A 25334-nucleotide genomic window follows, 5' to 3' on the forward strand; every position below is an offset into this window, starting at 1 on the left:
TTTTAAATTCCAAATATTCATTTTATTCAGTTTTAATAACTGTCTGAAAGAGAACACACGGCAAAGTATTACAGAGTTTTTATAACAGGAGAAATATTGCCAGCCGCAAGACAAATGCAAAACAGTGTATTTCACATCTAGAAATTCTATCAATTCCAAACATATTAAAAATGATTACACATGAAAACCTTCACAAGGCCCTTTGGTGATGTCTCCCTTCACAAAAGTATTCATCAGGCACTGGCCAGACCTGCAGGGCTACTTGGCACAGATGGATGGGACACAGCAGTCAAAATAGTTGTGCACAGGTTATGCATACAGTTGGGTAGGTCTGTTGTTTTTACAGTACATTTAGTTTTACATGTAGGGCAGGCCTACATAAGACCTTTGGTCAAACAGAGTGACTGATTTTTGTCAAGAGAAAACCTAATTTTGTGCCGATTAACACGTTTTAACTTCACTTGAAAGATAACATGCTCCTTTCTGAACTCTAAATGTCTTTGTGTTAATGACACCCTTGCACAACACTGTTATTAATTGAGAAATACATGGTCTGACAGTGACAAAATGGAGAGAGTATATAGCTTACTAGCCACAGCACCAGTTAAATTCCCCTCATATACACCAGTTAATGAGCCCCCTCTCATTAAATGTAACCACCACTAGCATGAATGATGGTACAGTTGTAAGGCACTTGTGTTTAATCTGAGATTGAATGTAAATATAGGAACACACAATATATAAAGAACAAAAAGTTATGGCAGGTAACCTGACATAACAGATAAGGGAGAAACTGCTTTTTCTTCACGGTTCATTTGTTTGTAGACAACACTGGCTTATGTGCTAGTCCTTTCAAGGTCTGAGTTTGGCTCATGTTAATACAAATATATAATAAATAATTATATATATATATATATAAAAAGATATGTCCACCACCATGTTTCCACTGCTTACAACAGCAGGGTTAACATAAATCACCATTTTTTTTTTTTTTTAAGTTTTTTTTTCTTCTTATCACTATCATGAAAAATAATTTCCTTTACCAAGAGCAACACTTTAGAATCACTTCAGCACCTGCATAGTTTGACAGCTACTTTGGTCCTAGCAATTTGTAGAATCTGCATTTCATTCAAGACGACTTGCATCAGAACAGAGGTCATGGTCTTAAATATAAAGTTATGCTCTCTCACACATGCACATCAACTGAAGGCACACAGGTGAAATTTCAGGTAACTCGAGGATGAATCGCACAGATACAAACTCACTGTCTTCCTCGAACACTACATGCAGCCAGAACATAGCGACCAAACACATAACCAACGACCACCTTCCTATTCACTCTTCAGGCTTGTTCCGTTTCTTTGCTCCCGCAGCTTCCTCCTGTGCAGATATCCGGTGCGCTGCAAACGGTTCATACTGGCTCCCAGGAAGATGACAAGGCTGCTAGGCACCAGCCTGGTGGTCACCCAACCCTGAAAGGAAAAAAAAAACACATTTTTTTATGCTTTCTTTAACCAGGAAGTCTCTAGATATAGTGTGGCATCTCTTATACAAGAGAGACCTGGTCAAGACAGCAGCAGCTAGTCATCAAAGATTTTACACACTTCACAAACAACAAGAAGCAACACTAAAACATACAACCAAATTTCCCCAAACTACAGAATCAGAAATGCTTTATTGATTGGGTAACTGGGTACATGAAACAAGCAGCATCAATTTGGGACATAGGTACATTTATGCGACAAAAAAACAAAACAAACAAAACAAAACAAAACAAAACAAACAAAAAAAAAAAAAAAATATATATATATATATATATATATATATATATATATATATATATATATATACATACATACATACATATATATACACACACCAAAAACACCAAATACTAGGAGGTATGGCTTTATGGTGAGCTTTGGTACATAATATTGTTCCATGGAGGTTCTAAGTCACTTTTGAAAATCAGGATTACTTGGTTGATCAGATGTCACAAGCTTAGTATCCAATAATCTCTATATTCATTTACCCATAACCATCATCAGCATGTATGCTTTGATATTCAATAACCAAGAGTGCTATTTAAGTTCAGTCAGTACATGAGCAAATCTCTCCACAGTTAACTGTAATGTTGCTCTTTGCATTTCCACATGGTTAGTGGTTTGTTTGGGTTTCAAGTCCTTACCATGACAGCATGGGGGAAGTAGCCATTGGTCTGGGTCTGCAGGCCCACAGTGGTCAGCTCGGCGGCCACATAGCGTTCTGGGGTGGGCTTGTCCAGGGTGGGCTTCCTGATACGGGTCATCTTGGTGGCCACAAAGAAGGGCAGCACACTCTGTGGGGAGAGAAGAGGGAAAAGGTGAGATTAGCTCAAACAAACAAAAAAAATGTAAATTCCAAGATGAGACTGACTGCAGATTTTGATATAGTAAAAAAGGTTTTGCCTCAGGTTAAGGGTAAGCATTATGTCTCCATTAAGAGGGTAGGTTTAGGTTTCTATTAAACTGAGTTCCAGCCTTACACAATAGCCATGAAGAAACAATCATAAGGAGCATTTCATTTAAGCATTTACCAAGTAATACCCCCTGCCCACCTCGAGAATATCCAAAGACCTTCCAAGTTGTTCTTGTACCTAAACTTAAAATCCTTTTCGTTTTTAAAATGTATTTTTCTGCAGGGCTGATGTCTGGGCTCAGCAGGTGGAAATGTACTGAAGGTTTGCTGAGGTGAAACTGCTGTAACACAGTCTAACCACAAGATGGCAAAAAACTGAAAAGTCACAGAGGGAGCCACAAACAGAACAAACAAAGGGCTTGTGTGGAATAACATTCTGGCAAAAATACCTTGGCTGAGAAAAGGCTAGAAAAACAGTCTATGAGAAGTGTCACGCCAACATATCTATCCCCTCCATCGAGTGACATTTAGGGTTCTAGTAGGTTTTTACTGAAAGCACCAAAGAGAAAAGTTGGGTATACTTCCTTCAGCTGAGTCAGATTTATGAGAAAGGAAAATTTAACCTCCATTTGTGCAGGAAGATTATGGCCTTGCTCCGGTTTTGTGCCATAAAGCAGTCTCTAAGACTTGCTGCAAAATGCAAGCAACTCCTAACCACATCAAAGTACAGGACAGCAAACTGAGCACAAATCAGTATTTAAAGAAAAAGTTACCTTACTCCTTCTGGCAGTTAGGATTCTTATGAGGGCCACAATAAAGAGAACATGAGATTTCTACCAACTTAGTTGTGATTTCATAGACTGTTGTATTGATTTTTCAAGTTTTTCATTTCAGTTTGACTGGGTTCTTTACTAAAACCTTTCTCTACAAGGTGTGGGATGGGTGTGAAAGCCTCCAGACTCACCTGAATGATGATGCCATGACGCCTGTACTCCTCCTGAAGGCCACGAGAGAAGAAGTCCACAAAGACCTGCAGACAAAAAAATAACTTGGTCAAGCTTAATACTTGAGTCTAAAACAGAAACAAACAGGTTGGCTCAGCTTTATGAAAAAGTGAGCGGGTACTACACAGATAGACACCCACCTTTGTGGCAGAGTAGACTGTGAGCAGAGGGACAGGGTACATGCCGCTGGCAGAGGAGATGTTGAGGATAACACCTTTGGACCTGAGAAAACACAGCAAGATGGACAGATTTACAGGAACGTTCCTCTGTTGTCTGGTGTGGTGACAGCGTACACAGGATTCACACTCGTGGAGATCAAATTCAATGATTTCTCCGTGACTTTCAAGTTCTGGTTTGGTCAAATTCAAGGACTCAGAACTGGCATGTTTTGGGTCAGTCATCAAAATAAGTGCCACAGGGGCCTCAAATCATTTTTAAACTGCTGTTAAAAAAATAAATTAATTAAAAATAAATTAAAAACACACACACACCAAAAACTCTCCAGTGCAGGGTTTTCCTCAGGATGTGAAGTGTTATACTACGAGACTAGGATGTTGCCATGCAATCATTATCAAAAGCTTAAAAGTCCTCATTTCATTTTTGTCAAATCTACAATGTTTCAAGGCCTGTGGGAACCCTGTGTATATACACATTCAGTACACTGACAAATACATAGAGTAATACCCCACAACCCCCCCACACACACAATGTGGTAGTGGTGTTGGCCGTGTACGTTGCCATGGCAACCTGTTGCTGCAGTGATGTAGTGGAGCGACGCTCCAGCCTCACACGGCATCAAATGTGCCTGGGCTGCTATTGGCTGGCATGAGTCACATGGGAATGGTGCAGCCAATCAGGTGGGAAGAGCACTTTGTGTGAATTGAAAGCTTGTCAGCAGTGCGAACAAAGGAGGAGAGGGAAAGAGGGATGCAGTGATGGAAAGGTTTGATGAGGATTTCTGTTTTTTTCACACCCAGAAAAGAGTCACATTTATAAAGTGTAACCTCTCTTACAATGTTTTTTGGAAAAACAAAGGCTCTCTGTTGCAATTTTGGTAATCCCCATACAGCTGTGCCACAATCTCTTATTCACAACAGTGATATTTTACCGCAGTCATATTGCAAAACAGGGAAGCCTATCATTTAACTCACCTCTCAACCATTCTGGGCAGCACCAGTCGGGTCATCTTTAAGAAAAACAGAATACAAGTTCATTTAACATGGACACAAGTCTGCACTCCTAAAAAAGGAAAAGGGGGACTGGGGAAGAATGGATATAGAAATGGATGGATGGATGGACAGGGTGAGAAGAGGGAGACTGAGTTTAAAAAAAAAAAAATCACTAAAAGTAGGAGGGAGGGAGAGAGAGACATGCAGGGACCGACAGAGAGAGAGATGCGTGGGTGGCGAGTACAGACAGCGTTGGTGTAGTCCACCGTTGCTTTGGGAACAACTGAGAGACTGCAGGTAGCATGTTAGAAACAGCAGAAGAGGAGGAGGAGGAGGAAAATGAGGAGGAGAGGAACAAAAGAGGGGAAAGTGAGGAGAAGAGGAGACTGATATCCATCAATCAGCTTGATGTGAAAGCTTTTTGTATCAAGGTATAATTCTGCAGAAATGCACCTCAAATGCACCTTTACATGTAACACAAATATGCAGTTATGTTTTACAGTGCTGAGCTGTTCAGTGACAAACTTACCTGGCACACTGAGGTCATGTTAACGTTGATCAAAGTTGAGATGAACTGAAATATATAGAGATTGATAGTTACAGACTCAAATCTTCCATGTATGGGATTTATGTGTTCATAAATTCTTAGCAGTCCTAACACCCAGGATATGAAACCAAGCAGAATGTATATAAATGTTTGCTAGAATTACAGTAAAGATTACTTTAGAGCACGCAATGTAGAAAAGCAACCACTGAAAATGGTGACTTCCCCCCATGATGTTTTTTTCCTAAACATAACCAGCTCAGTGGCTTTGTGGCTGCACTCTTTCAGTTACTGCTGTGGTTGCAATACTGCTTGTCAAGAAAGACTAAATAAGAGAAAAGAAAAAGAAAAACAAACTCACGTTGTCCAGATCAGGAATATGGAGGAAGTACTCTGGGTAGGGGTAGGACATTCCAACATTGTTAACTGTTGAATACAAAGAGAGAAAAAAAAGGAAATTATTACTGTTTTGAGAAAAACTAAAGTTGGATTACCTAATGCTGAGGGGGTCAAGCAAGTTCAAGTTCCTACCACTAGGTGGCAGCAAACGCCAACAAGATAGAAGCAGGCATGTACAAGAGACACAGCCACACCTCACAACCAGGAAAGCACATCTTGGTATCATGAAAGGACAAAGAGTTCCTGAAATTTTCAACTAAAAAGTGCAGTGTGGACTAGAATAACTCTTCAGCTGAAATTGTATGAACCGACCTACAGACTTCACAAACACAATGATAGTTTGAACTTGCATCACAAATTGTGCTGTTCATTAAAATAGAAACCTCCTCGTTGAAAAATCTCACTAATGTTGGAGCATTTTTAACCCCAGTCTGTCCAGTCTGGACATGTCCACCTCTGCGGCAAACAGAATGCACACCCCAAAAATATGGAAACGAAAATCGAACCCCCTTTCATGAAGAGGAAAATATTGTCTCATCAACATGCTTTAGCTTTATCAGGGAATCCTAATAACGATAGCTCCACCCGTCTTGAACATCTAGGATCACAAGAACTGCAGTCACAAACTTTTCATTCCCATTTGCTGACAGAAGACAAACATCACAAAGGCAATTACAACTCTAGTTGCGAGAAACTGGACAAAAATTATACCAATGCATGACAACATAAAACTGGTCACTAACAGTTTAACTAACAGTTTAAATACAACAGCAGGGTCGAGAATCAAGAGGATTTACTGTCTGCTAAGCATCACAAAGGCCAAAAAACTACAAAATGTGTGTTCAATCCATTGCACACTGCACTTGACCTTACAAAAGCTAAGCTCTACAATGCTCTGAACTCATTTCCTCCATCTCACTGCAGTTCACCCATCATGACTCCCATGGACCTGCAACGACAACGTATGCTACACTGCTTGAAGGCATGTAGAAAGTGAATGCTGAATGTATAGTCTATTTGTACTTGCACTGTTCGTTCATTCATACCATTTTCATCCATTGGCCCATGGAAATTGTTGCCTTTTTGCTGCACAAGTAGAGTGTCTCTGTCTCAATACCACCAAGACAGTTTCATGCACATTTGCATTACAAGTATAACTGACTGTGGTGTAGAATATGTCAACATAGTCAATGTCAACCCACAGGCGCAATTTCTAAGTAAATAGCTAGTAGCAGTGATCCAAGCTCCATATACTGGAAGGGGGGGGGGGGGGGGGGGGGGGGGGGGTAACGGATAAAAGACAACCGACTCTTACCAAGAACACCAATCTCTAGACCGGCCAGTCCTGCCTCAATCTTAGGGTAGATGTCTGTCCTGCCAAAATCCACTGCAATGGTCTTGGTCTCGACTTTAAACTGTTCCTCTGTGAAGAAAGAAGAAAGAGCACTTTATTGATATTGCATATATGCACCACTCTAGTGTATTGATTAGAGGTTTTCTATACAGGGCAGCAATTTTTTTTATTTCTTTTTGAAAGCTGTGAAAAAAAATATGTGTTTCCAAGATCAATTATCTTGGCAAGTGATCATGCCTGGATCCCACACACCTGTACCATGTATTCATGAGTCACAAGGAAGTCACTGCATTATGCAAAAGTTCGTTACATGGCCAAACAGACCAGAGTAACCCCTGGATCCATCCAAATGAATGGAGCATGAAACCTGTCACTGTCAAACTCAAACTGGAGAGGGTGCTGTGCACCAACAAACAAGCTGAGAAGTCTAGTCTCCTTCCCTGTGTTCTCCCCCCTCTGCTCCCTCGTCATGTTTGACGCGCCTGCTGCAATTAGAATTTATTGTCCAAAGACTCGTTTAGCTGATGGGTGGCGGAGGGAGTTATAAGAGGAAAATTCCTGGGATGTTTCTCGGGTGCGTGCCAGTATGTGCACAGGGAGTGTTGAATCTATGTTAGATCTATCTATGCTGGGGTGGGGGGGCTAGACAAAAAGAGGGGGTTATGGGTTGGATCCTCCCTGAAATCTACATTGAATTCATGATGCTATTTTTAGCCATCACAACCACTCAGAGTCAATTCAAAGAAAAACAGATAAAAAGGGTGATGAGTAAGATATAGCAGCAAAAAAAGAAAAGAGGGATGGAGTTGCCAGACTGGATGAGTAATTGGGGGTTGCAAGGTTTGTGCAATCAGCAATCAATTAAACGTTGTGGTTGCACATGAGATGTGAAATTTGACTGTGGGGCAGGTGACAATGAAATTACAGCTAAGACTAGGTGGGCTGCCCAGTTACATGATGGCTAAACGTAGATAAGAGGGTGGTTCTGTCAAGCTCATCGTGAGGGAGGAGTGCCAGGGTTTGGCACACCGCACCCTGCTCGTGACTACCCATCAGCCCCCTCTGTGGACTTGAAGCACGACAGGGGAAATTTGAGCTGTGGGAGACGTCAGAGACAGACGGGAGGGGAGCGAGTCAGGGAGAGGGCATTATTTGAATTCTGGGTGTTGGGGGGGGGGGGGGGGGGGGGGGGGGGGGGGCTTGCCATTCACAGGCCAGCAAGGACAAAGTTTCTTTTCAGTGTGGATGCTCATTTACCATTTGTGACTAACCTTTTTTTCTTTTTGCACAAGCTTGAATCACCAATGTTTGTGCATGTACCAGACAGTTTCTACCAAATTCCTGAGCAGGTAGGTGCTCGAGAAAGAAACGGGTACACAAGTTTGTTTACTTGTACCCTCCAGATAGTCAGTCTGTCTTTCCATTAAACTGAAAGTGAGGAGTAAACAAAAAAAAACCTTGTATGTGTTCACCAGCACTTGGACAAACAGACACAGCTTGACAGGGAACCGCAGAGTGAAAAGATGATTTTGAATCACAAAAGTGTTAGTGATAAAAATGGCACCTGCTGTTGTAAAATGACCGATACCACATATTTGAATCATAGTACTCCTAAAAAGCAAGCAGTTAACTATATCCTTAGTTATTAAACTTTTTATATCCCAAGTCATTTACATTTTATAGATATTAAACAATGGACTTTGAGTTACATTTTCTGTGCCAAAAACAGAACAATATTGAACAGAAAAACAACATTTTTTCCAATTAGCTTTAAAAAAAATGTTTTCTTTTCTATTTGACAATGTTATAATTCCTTATGTTGAGGATATGCCCTGTCATCGAAGCCTGGGAAACCCTGTGGTGGATGGGGTGGGAGGCCGCACGTCATTGCCTGTTCATAGACACATCCTTATCAGCCCACTCACTGTGCTCACAACTCCGAACAGGTTTCCGTGATGGTGTGAAGACGCACACACACGTGCGCACACACACAGACACACACACACACACACAGAGACACACACACACACTCACCAAGTGTCTTGGCTACGTAATCCAGCTTGTCCTGGGAGCGACTGATCAGCATCATGGCAAATCCTCGACGTGCCAACTACAGGGGAAACAGACACACGTACACAGATACAGTTTAACCACGCCATTTGAATCAATATTTTGTGCATTCATGCTTCATGGGGAAAGCTGTTTAGATTTTCTTACTCCATGTGAATCTATCAAACATTATCCTTCTTGAGTTGAGTGTATATTCAGAAAATATCCCATGGTCATAGATCACCAATGTCCACTACATTTTTAAACAAACTTTTGCTCTCTTATCAGTTGGTATCAACCTGTGCGTTTTCTGTTGGACACATGAGGGTTTAACCACAATGTGTGATCAACCTTGTTGAACTTTCTGCAACTTTGAGCACTGAGGTGAATGCAACTAGAAAAAAAATCTGCCTGAAACAACATACACTACACATGGGGTGAAGTTACTGTGTCCTGTGTAAAACAAGCATGTTTGTTCATTTGGCTTTGAGATGTAAAAATGGTGAACAACCATTGCATGACAAGCAGCTAGCCCCACTGCAGCATAAACAGCAACAGTGTGAGTCAAAGGGCCTACATGACTACATTATAGAGCCAGTGTGCCCACACTAGTGTGGGCCAAACACGTGGCAGGGTAGCCCCTATTCAATGTGGGCTTGTTACTTCGGTATAAGCTCTCATCAGTGAGCCCGCGTTGAAGTGCATGCGCGCATATGTGTGTGAGGACTCTTTTCCACGTTAATAGGCCTATAAGAGCTCTCCCCTACTGTGGCCTATGAGTGAACACTGCATGTGAAATAAATTAAAAAAAAAAAAAAAAAAAAAAAGGGTCCAGGAGCCTCACCTCCTCTGCATAGGATTTCCCGATTCCATCCGTGGCTCCTGTCACAACTGCAGAGAGAAAAAGAAAAAGAAAAAAAAAAAAAAAAGAGGTCAGTATATAGGGGCTCTTGCCTGTGCTCTTGTACCACTAGCCGGGCTGAGGTCATGTCACCTTCTGTTCAACCAACTCAGCCAGTGTATACCCTTCAAAGTCCCTCAAAATTGAGCATAATCATAAAAATGCTTTACAATCACTGATAAGGAATGTTCACATGTTAACAATAGCAGTTTCACTTTACATTTTGTACTGAATTGACCATAATCTTTCTAGATGGATCAGCAATTATATCATCGGCCATTCATGTTAGATTGACTCATCAGTTAACAGAAGCCTGTCAGATAACGCGACAATTTACAACTTGTTATCTTTGTGTCACGTAACATGAATTTGGTTCTCTTTGTTCACAGGCTTACGCCACACCTTTACATCTGGTGTGACAACTTTCAAAACGGCTCAGTGCACAAATACAGAGTTCACCCCGGGCTTTTATGGGCTATTTATGAGCAAGGTGTGACAACAGACAAATTCGTTGGGGGACACGCCTAAAATTACAATTTACGACAAGAGGTCGCTGGATCTCTCTACAGTCAGAGGTATCTTTTCATCAAACAACAACAACAACTTTCCATTTGGGCAAGGAGCTTGGAATGTGAGCTCAACTTTGCCTTCAGTCCAAAGAATAAGGTTCTACACAGCAAGGGAGTGCGTACGAGTGAAGTGACAATAAATATATGGAAACCATGATGGTATAGATTGAAGAGAAGCTATGATAGCACATGCAGATGAATAAGATACCAAAGATTAAGCTGGAAGAAAAGGCAACAGAGTAAGCAGAAACTGTATAGATGCAAAGATAAGATGGTATAGATTAAAGTAGAACATATACAGAATGGAGAACAAAGATAGAAGACAGTATAGGACTCACAAAGCCCCCACAACACCCACTGAAACCAGGCAAGGAGCAGCATGTGTAGAACAATACCATGTTCCAGAGCATGTTCACTCATGAGAACACGGCACTCCTGGGCATTTTTATTTATTTATTTTTTTAAACATGTGGTGTCTAGATTGGTCTGTATTTATTTCGACAGTGTCAACTTGCTGGCAAGAATACCTCAAGTCTCTACAATGGCTTCTGTAGTTTACAGAAAGGCAGGAGGGGGAGTGTGGTGGCAAAAGAGCACTAATCAAAGAGTCAAAAGCAGAGCAATGATTTTACAGAAGCGCCACAAAAGATGGTAACAAGGCCGGGAAAGGGGAGACGAACACACTGAGCGAGGCTGTTTCTTTTGTGTTCAGAGCTCTCCTCACCTTGTCAAGCAAGCAGAGCTATTTTTAAACCCTCACTGCCCATCAACCCCAGCCACTGCTTGACTGACGGAGATGGGGGAGAATGGATGGAGTGGCAGAAAGAAGAAACAAGGGAGGTAGAGAAAGCTGAGACCAGACAAACAAATACCCCCTCCCCCCTGCCCCCCAAAAAAGGGGGAGGTATACACCCTTATACACACATACACAGTTGTGCATCATGAATATATTATTAGCCAAACTTGATGAAAGATTAATAGAGGTAGAGGACATTCTCTGGCAGAGAGCTGAAGAGCAGAAAAAGATAAGAAAAAAGAGTGAGAGAGAGAGGATGCAGAGAGGAGGGAGTGATGACGAACATGGAGCAGGAGAGAGGAGGAGGGTGGGGGGGTGAAGAGGGATCCTAGGGGCGACTAAAAATAGAACTGGAGCGAAGCAAGAGAACGAATGAGTGAAGGGGAAAGAGACAGAGAGGGGAAAAAAGAACAAGTGAGTGAATGAGAGAGAGTGAGCGAGAGAGAGAGGAGTGAGAGTGAGAGAGTAGCACAAATCAGAAGTGAAAGAGAGCAGAATCCCTGGTTATTTTTAAACCTCCCCCGTGTTAAGAATGAAACGCTCCGCGGCAGAAAAGCCTCAATGGGCGCGGGCTATACCAAATCAGGCTCTCGCTGCAGATGCAGGTGGGGGCACGGAGACACAGGGAGAGGCTACATTCACTGCAAAGTAAGATGGTTGAGGAAAAAAAGGAAACAGCATCATAAAATTGGCTTTACTCCAATATAGCCTTCACCTTAAATATGAATGGGCCTTATTGTGCATTATCATTACGAGCTAGAGGGTTCATATTTAATGTAAATTTAAACATATGCATGATAAATAACTATATAACATACCAATATGACACTGGACATATAGGACATAGCTGTTATAAGATATAGATGCAGCTGCTGGGTGAAACTGTTGACTTTCCAGGAATTGAAAAAAGTGTCCACCTTTTTAGATTTACTGCCATTCATTTCTACTTGATCCAATGGGTTTTCAGGGATTTTAATATGATGAAGAGAAATACCTCAGTCCATTCCTCCAACTCAAGTAAAAACATGAAAATCACCAAAGTTACTAAGTTTGCACATGATCTTTTAACCAAAAGTGTTAACCCCACTGAATAAGGACCACACCTCACTAGTAATGCCAAAATTAGAAATGAATCTCTCTCTTTCACCACTATCCTTATCTGGACTCCACCTTTAAGTTACTGTTGCACCTGCAACATCTCTCTCACCATCTTTTGAGGAAGAAATGACAGGCCATGTCAGTCGACCGTTGTGAGGTACAAACGACTAAAACATGGGCGAAAAAACAACTCGGGGACAATGAATTTACCCTATGGAAAGCCAGCTGGGACATGTGTGCGTGCATGCATGACTGGCATTCAGGTGAACACCATTGCAATCGAGTGCAAGAATGTGCCATGTGCTTATACGCATGTACAGCCGCACTGCTCGAACTTTACCCAGGGAAGCGGAGAACATGCCTATGAATACATGTGCTCCGTGTGGGATATGCACACCATGCAATTACAGCACAGTGGAAAAAAGTGTCAATCTTTAGCAATTTACTATTTTTTTTTAGTTTCTCAGTGCCAGTGGGAAAAACTCCCCATTTTTTTCCCCTCTACATGCATGACTGGAGAATTTTAAAGAGTATGCGATATTGTTTGCGGGGTTACTTTTGAAGTTATTGCATCCTTACTTGTATATAGATTTCACACCATTTTGAGTCCATATATCATAACTACACTTCGTCTTGACTGGCTCCTCTCACAAAACAAACACTAAATCGTTTCAATAAGGCAAGAATGAAGCATTTGAACCGGAAAGCCTCAGCTCTGCAGATCTATGTCATTTGAATTAGAGCAGCTGTTGCTGTTGGCCAATCAGGGTCCAGTGCTGTGAGGACTTACTCTTCATATTCATTCAAAAAAATACACTTCAACACAAAACATCTTGAAGATTCTTCTTCTTCGAGCTAAAGTATATCTGAAGACGCAATTCTGAAAACTTAATGATGTGATATGATATTGGACCTTTAATACTTGTGGAACAATCTGATTAATTTCCAAATGATGTCAGTTGTTTCAGTCCCTGCACTGAGATTTTTCCCCACTTCCATTTATTTTGGGGAAGCTTCAAGTCAGTAGCGGACCAAATGTATTTCCACATATTTCCGTGTAGCCAAATAAAAGTAACAAAGGACAATACACATGAGTTATGTAAAACAAGAGGTTTCTTGAGTCAAAAGATGAGTGGGAGGCCTGATATGGTGAACGATTAAGATTTTGCAAATAATTTCTCTATCCGCTTTACACAGAATCATGAATGTCTGAAGGAAAGAAACAAAGGAAAGAAACACAAAGACCACAACAACAAAAAAGGTGGATTGGTAGGGCTTTTGGCCACACAGGATTTCTGTTGCCATTTATGTCTTAATGGGCACTGTACTTCAAATTGTGATTTTCCATAGTGCGCTTGGAGAACATCCCTCCACCCCCCTGGGCTCAAGCCCCTCCCTCTCAATCCCTAAATCCTCGTGCTGTACTTATGAATGACTACACTCCACCCACCCATTATATAATAGTACCATTTTCTCAATAAATGTTGTCTAGGGAGTGAGTGAGAGAGAGGGAGAGAGAGAGATAAGTGTGCATGTGTATGTATCGGCTGGGGGTGGGGGATAGTTGTACAGTGGAGTGAGGACACAGAGTTCCTCTTGAACCTTAAAGCATTTCCTTTTCGTTCCAACATGCTATCATCCATCATTAGAGGGACAAACGATACAAAAAATATATTCTGGAAAATGTTGAGTAAAATGCATTTGCATTTATCAGCAGATTAAATCAACTATGTCTGAAATATGAGTGATGACAAACTATTAACTGGCCACACTTGACTTAGACTTTCACTGGATGCAGATTGCACACTGCAAAATGTCAAGAGAGGAAAAGCAAGTTACCTGCTCAACTTTGCCCTTCATGGACTAACACAGAACACTGTGTTCAAACATCCAATTGTTAAAAATCACTCACTCTTTCACTCACACACACACACACACACACACACACACACACACACACACACACACACACACACACACACACACACACACACACACACACACACACACACAAACAAAAGGGGCTACGCAAGCAAGCACGTGAGTGATAGCAGTGCAACTGCTGCTCGACAGTAAAGACGCACGCACGTACCCACCAACATGTTGATGGGGCAACCGTGTGTAAGAGCTATGTGTGCCATGACAGAAGACTTGTTTATGCGTGTTAAGAGGCATAAGCATGTGTATTTCAAGTGTGTGTGTAGCATGTGAACCATTGCCCCTTTCTGTATTGCATTCATTCCCAGCAGCTCGGCTCTGAACCCAGTTTCCCCCATTCTAGCGCCTCTGAAAGAAACTGGCCCACCATGCTGGCTCCTCGTCGCCCTGACGAGGGCGCGTTTGCACCGTGGCTTTGCTGTGCTTAGTGCTGCGCATCACGTCCAGAGGTATTGACATTCCCCAGCCTCTCTCTCCCTCCCTCCCTCCCTCCCGCCTCAGCAGTGGAGCAGCCCCTGCCGTTGCCTGCTCACTATTCCGAGGGTCTAAAAAAAGCAGCAGGAGGAGTAAAAATAGCAGCGCGCCTGCACTGCCTCGTCTGGGAGCTGCCTGCCTGCCTGCCGCAGCACCTGAATACCAACAAGATCCCCCACCATCATCACCACGACGACCAGGCTCACTGCTGCATCCTCAGCCCCTCCACCTACAGCCCCAACAACAGCACTATAGCACTGCGGGCTGGGAGAAACCACAGAAACTGCTCATCTGACAAACAGTGGAGACGAAGAGGGGGACTAGGAAGCCCTGTGTGATGACACAAGAATCAGTGTCTTGAATTCGATTTATGTGGACTCCGTGTGGGAATCAAAGACACAAGATATCATCGCAGATCATAAGACTATGCAGGTTTTTGTTCCAACAAACACCACTGCATCTCATTTCACCGAATGGTTGGAAATGAGCTTATCTGGTGTTTGGTTGGTGTGGAAACTGGCATACTCTTAAATATCGATTACACCACTGGGTTTTTTCTTCTGGAAGATTCATCTTCCTCTGCAAAAAAAAAAAAAAAAAAAAAAAAAAAAAACGAGACAGAACTAAAACCAGCGCAAAAAGTTACGCCCCCCCCTCCCTCCCTCCTTTCAACCCACCACCACCACCAAATCCCCAATTAAGATTCTCGGTGAGGAGAGACTGCGGTCCTTGTATGCCCCGCTCTCGTTACGTACTGTTATGTAATCTGTCGCACCCTGAGCTCGCCTATCAACGAGCAGCCCCTCCTTTCACAGAGACAAAAAAGAGGGAGGGATGGATGCAGCAGAAGATCCAAAGACAAGCCCCCCCAACCACCCACCCACCCAAACACACAGCCATATCCATCCGCCCACTTTCTACATTCAAACACACACAGAGCTTTAAATAGGGGAGAAAAGTCACATGGGTAATATAAAAGTCGACAAAAATAAAGCTTGATCGGCCAGGGGAGAGGGAAGGAGGGAGGAGGGAGGAAGAGAGAGAGAGAGATGTACATCAGATCTGCCCAAGATAGAACTAGCGTCTATATTTGGGTATAGAGCTAAAATAGCCACCCCCAGCCCCCCCTGCCAAGAAAGAAAAAAGGAAAATCAATAGTTTCCTTCATCTCAACTACTCAGGGAGAATCAAGGGGATTTATGAAAAGGAAACAAACTTAACTGCAATTGTACATTATCTACCCCCTTATACTGGTGTTAAGTAAGTAAAGTGACAATTATTAGTCGACAGTGTCATGACAAGGAGTTTCTCTAGAGATGTGAATAAGAAAAATGACAACATTCAGAAAGTGTAGCTATTCATTCCAGCACCAACACCCATTTAGCAGGTGGATAACATCCAGCAGTATTTACCTACCCCTCAAAGATATGCAAGTATCCACTGATACATTTCTTCCAATAGTAAACTTGATTCCCACAAATTAAATCAATCAGGCTCCCTATATCAAGCTGTAGTCAGAATTTCTCCTGTGTTGATTTATTAGTTAATAAGAACAAAAAACTAAGACAGACCAAGGCCAACAGGGAAAAAACAAATACCTAGAAGTACATTTCAGCAGTTACTCATAAGTGAACAAACCGCTTTGTGATTGACAGGGTGGATATCACCTGACGAAGGAAGTCATCGTTTTACTGACGACAATAACCAACTAATATTTCAAATATGTTGGTGGTCCAGTATTGTGTGTTTACAGGACAAATGAGCGGTTGCTTCATACACAGGACTACAGTATGTAATGATCTCTTGGCACTAGTCTAGCTAAACATGCAACAAATATGTGAGGGACATAAATCTTTTAATCTTGGTAGGGGACCTGAGCTATTAGAGGGTAAACAAATAGATGGAAGTAAAGAGGGGATGGATGGAGGATGTGGGATGAATGAAACTAGAGATGGGAACAGGATGCTCAGAGTGAGACTGTACTGTAGTGAAGGAGAGGGAATTGTAGATATGGAGAGAGAAAGGACACACACACACTGCTGGCTAGGATGAGGAGCTGGGAGCAAAAGAGGGAGGGGGACAGAGAGCAGGAGGAGGGTCTGAAATGAGGGTGCTGCAGAGTTTTTTTCCCCCCTTTTTTTTTACCCAGCATCCCTGGCTGCGGCACGTGTCACAGAGCGTGTTCATCACATGAACGGCAGCGTTCTCTCTCTTTCTCCGCCCACACACACATACACATTTTCTCTCATACAAAGCACTAGGGGGAAGCACATTCACAAGGATGAAGAAGTGGAGACTCTGCCTCACTTGCAACACACACATACACACACACACACGGGGATAAATTTCATTCACATATGTGCATTTTCCTTACCATGAATGAACTGCAGTACCTATTCATGAAAAAAAACATCCTCAAACTAATTTTACTATTGCAATTAGCATCGCTTGCCCAACTTTTTAAGTGCCACGTTAGCTTCTATTTATAAAATGGCACATGTCCCAAATACTTAATTTTCCAACTGAATCAAAATCCCAAGTAAATTCTTGCATAAGTGCTGACCTAAGTCTTTGTCACTATTGTGCTGTACTCATAAATGGCTTCATCCATCTTATATAATGGGACCATTTTTTCAATAAACGACATTGTCATGGGTGGGGGGACTTGTAAGGCATGTCACATTGCTGCCCCCCAACCCCCACCCCCACCTTGCAAAAAGTACTTCTTGGTCTAGCTTCCCTATGATGGCAGTTTACACACACATAAGTGCAACAGAAGAGACACTGGCTTCCTTATGTAATATGGGATGCTGGGGGCTGTGAGCAGGGGAGGGAGTGGAGAGCAGGGAGGACTGAGCACTACTCTACATTACAAAGAAAAATATGCTCAGCTACAACTAAATTGCAAATACTGGCCACTAGATGGGCGACAAACCCAGTAAAATATCATGAAGTACCAGGAAGATCATTGTTGAGAAATTAAAGCTGAAAACCTGTTTTGATTAATTAAAATGCATTATGGTCAACGGGAATTGCCATTCCTTTGCACATGCTGCAGACATGAATGGTGTTTACTGGGGGTGGGGGCTGTGGGGTTGGATGCACAGTGCAGTAGAGGGGCTGGGGGTTGCCGCCTTGACTCATACTGCAGCTCCCTCTTCTGCCACCAGGTGTCCCATCCACCAAGGGGAAGGCCAGTCACTGGCAGGAGAAACACCAGAGAAATCCCTGCCTCTGCTCTGCATGGGAGAGCTGCTCTCTTCCAGCAGCACTGCTAGTCAAAACTGGGCTTCACCACGACACCCACACAGGCCTTGTAATGAATTCAAAATGACTTGCTGTAATAACATGGAAACTCCCGAAACATGCTGCTGCCATCCAAAGGTTTTAGAGACCGTGTTAAAACAGCATGACCCATTTAAATAAAGAAGTGATCTTCACTTATCTGATCCAGTTTCAGTGACTGGAGACAAACTTGGCTAACAGCAAACACACACACAAAAACTGGTCAGACCAGGAAATTCCACTTCACTTCTGTCCTGTGCCACAAGCAGCAGCCATGTGGGCTGCAACAAGCACATGGCTGAAGGATGAGCCAAACTTGGCCCTTTTTTCTAGAAAGCATTAGTCACAAAGTCACAAATTTGATGAATTTAGACTTGAGAAAAAAAAAAAAAAAAAGACTAGCTTGAGGACATTACCATAGACAGAACCCATATTAACTACAGGGAGAGAAGGTAGGAGGGACAGAGGAAGAGGAAGAGAAATGGAAGAAAACAAAAGAGAAATGACAAGAGGAAAGTCAGTTAAATCGGGAAAAAATATCATTGAACCTGTGGGAAATGAAGCTTACTACTAGGATACAAAGAGCCCACAGAAAATGGAGCAGCTTCTGATGGGCTAGTATGAAAGAAGAAAAGCAATGGGTGAGCCTGTGAAGATGGTGCATGTAGCCTCTCTGATTGAACTTATGTTTAACTACGTTTGTGAGAGGAGTAAGTGAAAAAAATATTAAAGTGCTCACACAAGAAGTAGACCCTGCCACTCTTTGGACTAACTACATACAGAGGTGCCTTGGCATTTTGGGACCATTTTTTACAATAAAATTGACAAACACTTATGGTAGACTTGTAAGTTAAAATGGGGTGTAATAATTTCCATATACAGGGCAGGCAGAGGTCAAACAAATTATTAAATTAAGATTGGTAAAGAGAGAAGTATGACTTGCTAAGACCTCGAACCTCAAACTTTAGAACTAGGGACTTGACGTTGACTTGTTAATCTTAACTTGAGGCTTGAGACTTAACTTGAAATAACTTCATCCCACCCCTGGCAAATACCATGAAATTTAAATATTTAAAAAAATGTTCCATGCCTTAGGACAGTTTGTTTTAATCAATATTTCCTGCAGAAAGTTTGCACTCTGTTGTTTGCACAAAAACTGAACAAACAGTGTCATTAAGGACTAAAAATGTTTAAAACTCACTCACTCATTCACTTTTAGTGGAGCACCTCCAGGCTGTACATCAGCATGGCATTACATATTACACTTTTTTTTTTTTTTTTACTTCTCATGTTCTAAAATTAAGCACAAGGCCATCAGAAAAAAAAGAGAATAATGACTGCTGGTTAATTAAAATGACTCAAATGGTAAACTGATGAAGGGTGAACAAGAACACTTTGTCACAACAGGTGCAGAAAGGTGGAGACAGGGAGTCACACCACTTGACGTTTATGCATGGCGTGTCTGTGAAATCACCTTTGCTTAACCCAGCCAGACCAGCACATCTGGTTCAACGGGATGAAAAACTCATCTCCTCCAACGTGTTTATCCCCCCCCCGTGAACTTACAACCATTGCTTCATAGGAGAAAAAAAGAGAAAAGAACAACCAACTCTTGTCATTGCAAATGAATGTCAAAGACAAGTCAGACTGGTGCCGGCAACAGGTTTCAGGGAGTGGCATTCAACTTCAAATAATTTAATAAAAAGAATATAGGAAAACATGTGACAGGTAAAAAAAAAAAGTTGTTCAATAGTTTTATGAACTGCCTGTTCCTGAAACCTCTGATTTGTCAAAATACGGAACCCAATGACTTGCTTAAAAAGTTAAGTCAATACAGTTGCTTTAGAGCATTTCAAGCACTCCTGAAGGGAGATTTCATGCAGTCTAAAAGGAAAGAGATCTGTGTGGATCATCTGTAGTGAAGTATGGTGCTTCAGTCAACCTTTGTAAAGGGGTTCTGTATTCCACCCTCAGCTATATAATGGCCAAAAGAACAATCTTGTAGTTACTACAGAGAACCATTTTTTGTGAAGAGTGCAGGTGGTGGGAGTGGGGGAATGGGGGGGAAAGGGAGGGCGGGGGGCTACACGGTTTCAATATGGCCAATGGATGACGAAGCGATGAGCAAGCGCATGACTCATCGGTGTGCACTGGTATTCCTCCGCATATTCCAGCAGAATCACTAAAAAGAATATGCATTAGTCATTCCTAAAGGCACTCTACCTTTGCGTCATGCGTTACATTCCCTCTTATGGCGCACTGGGCATCAATTTTACACCCCCCATTCATAAAAAACGACGATTTTAGACAAAAGTGCGTCACTGTGCAGAGATAAACATCTGGGATTTTTTAAAAACAGACAAGCCTACAAATATACGGATCGTCGTTTTCGGATGCGAGAAATGTAGATATCACCTATCCCTATGCGATGAGGAACGCTCGGCAAATTGCGCAGCAAGAGGCTCCAGACGCAGCAGTCATCTCATAAGACACATGGAGAAGTGGGTCAAGCCATGGCAGGGCGACTCCTATGAGACTAGTCTCCACAAAACCAAAATATACTATTACAATTAACTATTCCTCATATATATTTGGCCAAGTACGTTAAAAAAAAGTCCATTATGTAAAAGCCAATTGATGACATTCTAATCTCGTCTAACAGTATGTAGGGCAAAGAGAATGGAGCGCAAAAGAGCAAGGTTATGTGAAAGGGAAAAAAATAAAATAAAATCGATGACCCAAACAAACCCGTGCCAGAAACAACGCAATTATTCAAACAGCATATGTAACTGACACACGTGTTGGATAATTCGGAAAATGTTGGAGAAATAATCCAAATGTTACACAATTTGAAAAATATAAAGATACGATAACGATCTAGATATAGGTCACGTTTTAATTGAGCATATAGGTTTGTCCTACATCATGCAGATGGGTTAATGTGGTTCAGTAGTGTGCTGGCTGAAAGCTCACCCACATAATACAGCTCTCTGAAAGTGCGCATAGCCTGCGCAATTTGGCTCCTGGCTCACCAATGTGGGGCATCCCCTATCGCTCCAGTGTGGGTGAAAACGCTGATTGGAGCCCCTGGCAGCGGACGGTGCCGAGTTTGACGCAAGAAAAACCAATTGAGTTAATAAAGACCATTATCTTGTCAATCAGCTGCTTACCTGTGGCTGTTATGCAACACAACTTCTCCTTGAATTAAGCCATAAAACGCACCAGAATGCAGCTTCTCTTTGTGCCAAAGTGAAGTTTAAGTGCAATTACCCCATTTGGGAGGTTTGCAAGTCGAGTCCAGTAGCCCATTTCTGAGCTCCCCTCTTCGTGATCATGATGTAGGTGGCGTGAAATTGATGTGACCTAACTCACCTGCCCATTTGCCCAGTTTCGGGGACAGCAGCTGTCCATTTCCCAAGACCCAGATCCGAAAGCCTGAGAGCAGCCTGTAGAGCAGCCACAGCGCCAGGGAGGCCACGGTGGACGCGCCGACCCAGAAGAGAGGCGTCTCGGCCCTGCGAAGCATCTCATCCACGTTCATCCAAGACATGGCAGCGGCTCTCGGTGACTCGGCGTGTTATGTGTGTGTGTGGAGACCTCAATTTTAGGCAATGTGCTCTAATTTCCAAGCCACAACGTGAGAGAGAGTCCCTTTATAAGGAGGTTGTAGCATCACACACACTCCCCCAACTCCCCCAACACTTGTCTAGCCTGATTTAAAGCGCGCCGCCCACCTCCTACTCTACACCGCCCATCTCCCCTCCTCACTGGCTGTGGCCGCTGTCCATCGGCTGATCCGTCGCTCCGGTTTGCTCATTTGCATGTCAATCAAACAGAGAGCTTCCCCCATTCATTCGATTTTCTGTATGGAGCGGGGTGGGTCAAAGGGAGACCGGGATGAGGAGCGATTGGGCAACCATTACGGCAGCTCCCATTCTGAGTCTATCATTGGTTCTTGCCAGAACAGGTTTGTCGGTTTCAGTCAGGATTATGAAACCCTCTAAACCCACGCTTTCGAAAAAAACTGCCCACACCACTTTATGAATGAAAGGATGCTCTCATTGGTGAAAAATGTGCGCGCCCGCCCGCCCCTTGGCCAGGTTTCGCAGAGAGTTTATTGGCTAAAGAGATGCCAGTCAGTGAGGTCAGCCGCTTCCCACCTAGACATGAGTCACTCGACTATTTTAGGCATTCTGGCTGCATCATACTGCTGATAACCACTAAAAAATATGGAGACCTGAGCAACGAGGAATCTTAGTGCAAGTATCCACCCCCGTTGCGCCAAATAACCCCAACTGCGCACTTGCTTCCGTTTCAATGTGCGCAAGTGCGCTTTTCCAAATGAAAACTACAACCCCCAATAATCTTTCTCTTCTCCTAATCTCGCGAGATTGCCTCCTCGTAGTAAGTTCCCCATCCAAAACATTGAGGGGGGATGAGATGTCATGTGTGTGTTACATAAACACAGAGACAGGCATGTGAATTTCAATCGCTTTATTTCAGTATTTTTTTTACATCGCCAGGCTCATGAATAAATCAATCATGCTCACAGACACTGAATACTTCACCACAACCGGTTGTCACGATTCTCCCGAGCAGTATGTGCTCTCTGTTCCCCCACCGACCCAGAAAGACAATTTGCAACAATATTTTTAGTCTCCAACACCCCCTCTGCCGCCATGCTCGCATACAGCCGCACACACTCCCCAAACTAAACATGAAATTCAGACAAGACGGAGACTTGGTCCACAAAGTAAAGACTTTCATGTACTCAGCAAAGAGTCAAAAGTATAAAAATGTGTTTACATCCTGACCGTGATCATGCAGCTGCCCGCATTCTTTGACACAAGTCGAGGACCGAAATGATCGTGACAGAGAGAGGAGGGAGCAACATGAACACGGGTTAAAATCTGAAACAGGATGAAAATTAAACTTCAGCTGTGACTTCTGTCCAACTTTCTGTCATTCACGTTTACAGTGTACAGAGAGACATGTTTACAGTGTACAGAATCACATTTACACCGAGTCATTATGTAAATAACACTGCATTGATATCTGGCATTGTTGCACAATCCACACGACACATTGGCTTGTAATTCAAACTGTAAACATGGCATATACCAGTCTAAATTATACATTGAAGATACTTCTAGCACACAAACAGTTGCTGACAATTTTCACAGAGCCGCCTCAAAAATATCAGGCACCCAGCAATTAAATGTACTGCAACAAGAGCAGCAAAAGGACGACTGGTCTGTTAGTCAGACAAAAGTAACCTGCACTGTGTTTATATTGACCAAATCAAATTTGATCATATTACACAGGTGAGAAATACACTTATGTAAGACGTTTTGAGAATCCACCTTCAAGTCTTGGTTGTGTCCTCACTGCCACCAGCTGAAAACAAGAGAGAAAATGTGGGTTTAGTCATGCCCCATCCATGTGTAAATCTCTATGTGCCTCTGTTATCTACGTGAGTTAAAACAGTGCACAGCAGCAAGAAAAAGACGAGAAAAGTCACCATTTGCAAGAAAATAAAATGTAAATTTCACGTGAGAGTGCAGCAGCAAACCTCCCTCAAAGCCTATTTTTATTTATTTATTAGTATTATTATCATTATTGCATTCTTGACTTTGACTAATTTATAATGTACGTGAGAGTAAAAAATAGTGGGGACAAACTTTTATTATTATTGTTCAGTTGTCTGATTTTTTTTTTTTTTAAATTACTATACTTACTTTAATATACATTAACCATCTAGCGTGGACACAACACACACTATTCTGCAGCTGTTTCTGTTATTTAGCTCCTACAGTAACAGTATCAACACGTAGCCCAAAGGTCAGTATTTTCTATGAAACACCAGTATCGATAGCTGTAACCACACACGAGCTCGAAGACACAAAAAACAGTTCCCCCGAATCTTCAGATGTTGCCTGTCTTTATTTGTGCCCCTTCACCTCTAACACACACTCTCACCTCCTTACGTGTGAATCTACACTAAACCTATGTTTCATACACAAATCAAAGTGTCCCCATTGACACACTGCTGCGTGACAAATCTGTATTGCACACAGAGCTCTGCATGTTCTCTCAATTAGTGTGACGCTGGTCATAAATGTGTTCAGATTTATGCTCATATTTTCCTACATATTACAACCAACTGGAAAAAAAACAGGATGAGCAAATACTGTCTGAATTAATTTCTAAAGAAAAGACACACCTGGGCAGCTTTGAGTGCTGAGGCTTACTTTAAGACGACAGTTTGGTGACCCATGTGTTGTAATTTGACACACTGACCAAATAAAATTATCCCGTAAATCTGTAATTTACTCTTTTTTGACCCCAGAAATTTAGTGGATCTCAGCGAAAGTTTTGGTGATAAATGATATTAGATGTAGGGACTTTACTGTGGCTAAGGGTTTAGTCAATAAAAAACAGTGAGTTTCTGTCTTTTTTTTTTCTTATTTCTTTTCTTTTCTTTTCTTTTTTTCTTTTTCTTTTTTTTTTTTTTTTTGTAACACGGGAGATATTTTCTCCCTGCGCAGCATTTCAGCACCACAGAGATGGACAGCGACGCACGTTTGCCTCTACCACACTTTGCCAGTTAAACCCCCCACTACTCCAATGTAAATGATCGGCTCCTGCACTGCACAGATTTTTCTAGATCCATACGAGTCTCATACGTCCATCTGACATGGATCAGCAAGGAAAACACTCCTGCTTTTATTCACCAGGCACAACTTTCAGCTGGACAACATCATTCCTGTAATATTCACAACCTAACGTCTGTGACACAGCATGCTTTTATCAACCCATAAAGTGTGTATTTCACTGGAAGTATGCGTGCACTTTCAACTTCAGTATCCGCAGACTAAATTCCTCTTTTCCCTGTCCCAAACTCCACAGTGACAGTCGCAAAACTAACGGGGGAAAACAGAGAAAGTCCTGCTGAGACTTAATTAGACTCCAACAAAATCACATTCACCGACCGCATCACCATCTAACGTCTCTTTCCAGTGTCTAAAAATCACAGGCTAACATATATGTAACGCCTAAGTAAAAATTTGCACACACTTTACAGTATCAGACAGTCACTCGTGGATTAGCGGTGCCTCCCAACACATTTCCCACTAAACTTGACAGTATTAGTTGCCTACATACCGTCCTGTCGCTGGTCCGGATGCGTCCGACGAGCCAGCAACTTTTCCAGCAACATCTGAGGACGCAGAAAACACAAAGGAGATACGTTTCATTCGCAACAAGACACAGAAACACTTTTTATTACTCTCTCCACTGTCGTTGCACTGATTTGAAAAATACACGCTTAAAATTTCACAGATTTGCCCTTCCAATA

The 25334-nt window shown here is 42.3% G+C and overlaps 1 protein-coding gene and 1 long non-coding RNA gene across 2 annotated transcripts in view; one reads left to right on the forward strand and one right to left on the reverse strand.

Moving 5' to 3' along the window:
- Positions 1 to 21679, reverse strand: hsd17b12a (hydroxysteroid (17-beta) dehydrogenase 12a). The gene is made up of 11 exons (XM_030053595.1): positions 21350 to 21679; positions 9761 to 9807; positions 8902 to 8977; positions 6829 to 6936; positions 5476 to 5540; positions 5100 to 5144; positions 4553 to 4587; positions 3542 to 3623; positions 3362 to 3427; positions 2189 to 2338; positions 1 to 1472 (listed from the first exon to the last, which is right to left on the reverse strand). Exons 1-11 carry the CDS (start codon positions 21525 to 21527, stop codon positions 1332 to 1334), a joined length of 993 nt encoding a protein of 330 aa, XP_029909455.1. The 5' UTR covers positions 21528 to 21679; the 3' UTR covers positions 1 to 1331.
- LOC115360604 (uncharacterized) overlaps positions 21488 to 25334 on the forward strand; it is a 20287-nt gene continuing 16440 nt past the window's right edge. The window contains exon 1 of the long non-coding RNA XR_003928352.1: positions 21488 to 21566. This is a non-coding gene — a long non-coding RNA (uncharacterized LOC115360604). The remainder of the gene's footprint in view (positions 21567 to 25334) is intronic.

This window comes from Myripristis murdjan, chromosome 6, assembly GCF_902150065.1.
Source record: "Myripristis murdjan chromosome 6, fMyrMur1.1, whole genome shotgun sequence".
Classification (NCBI taxonomy): domain Eukaryota; kingdom Metazoa; phylum Chordata; class Actinopteri; order Holocentriformes; family Holocentridae; genus Myripristis; species Myripristis murdjan.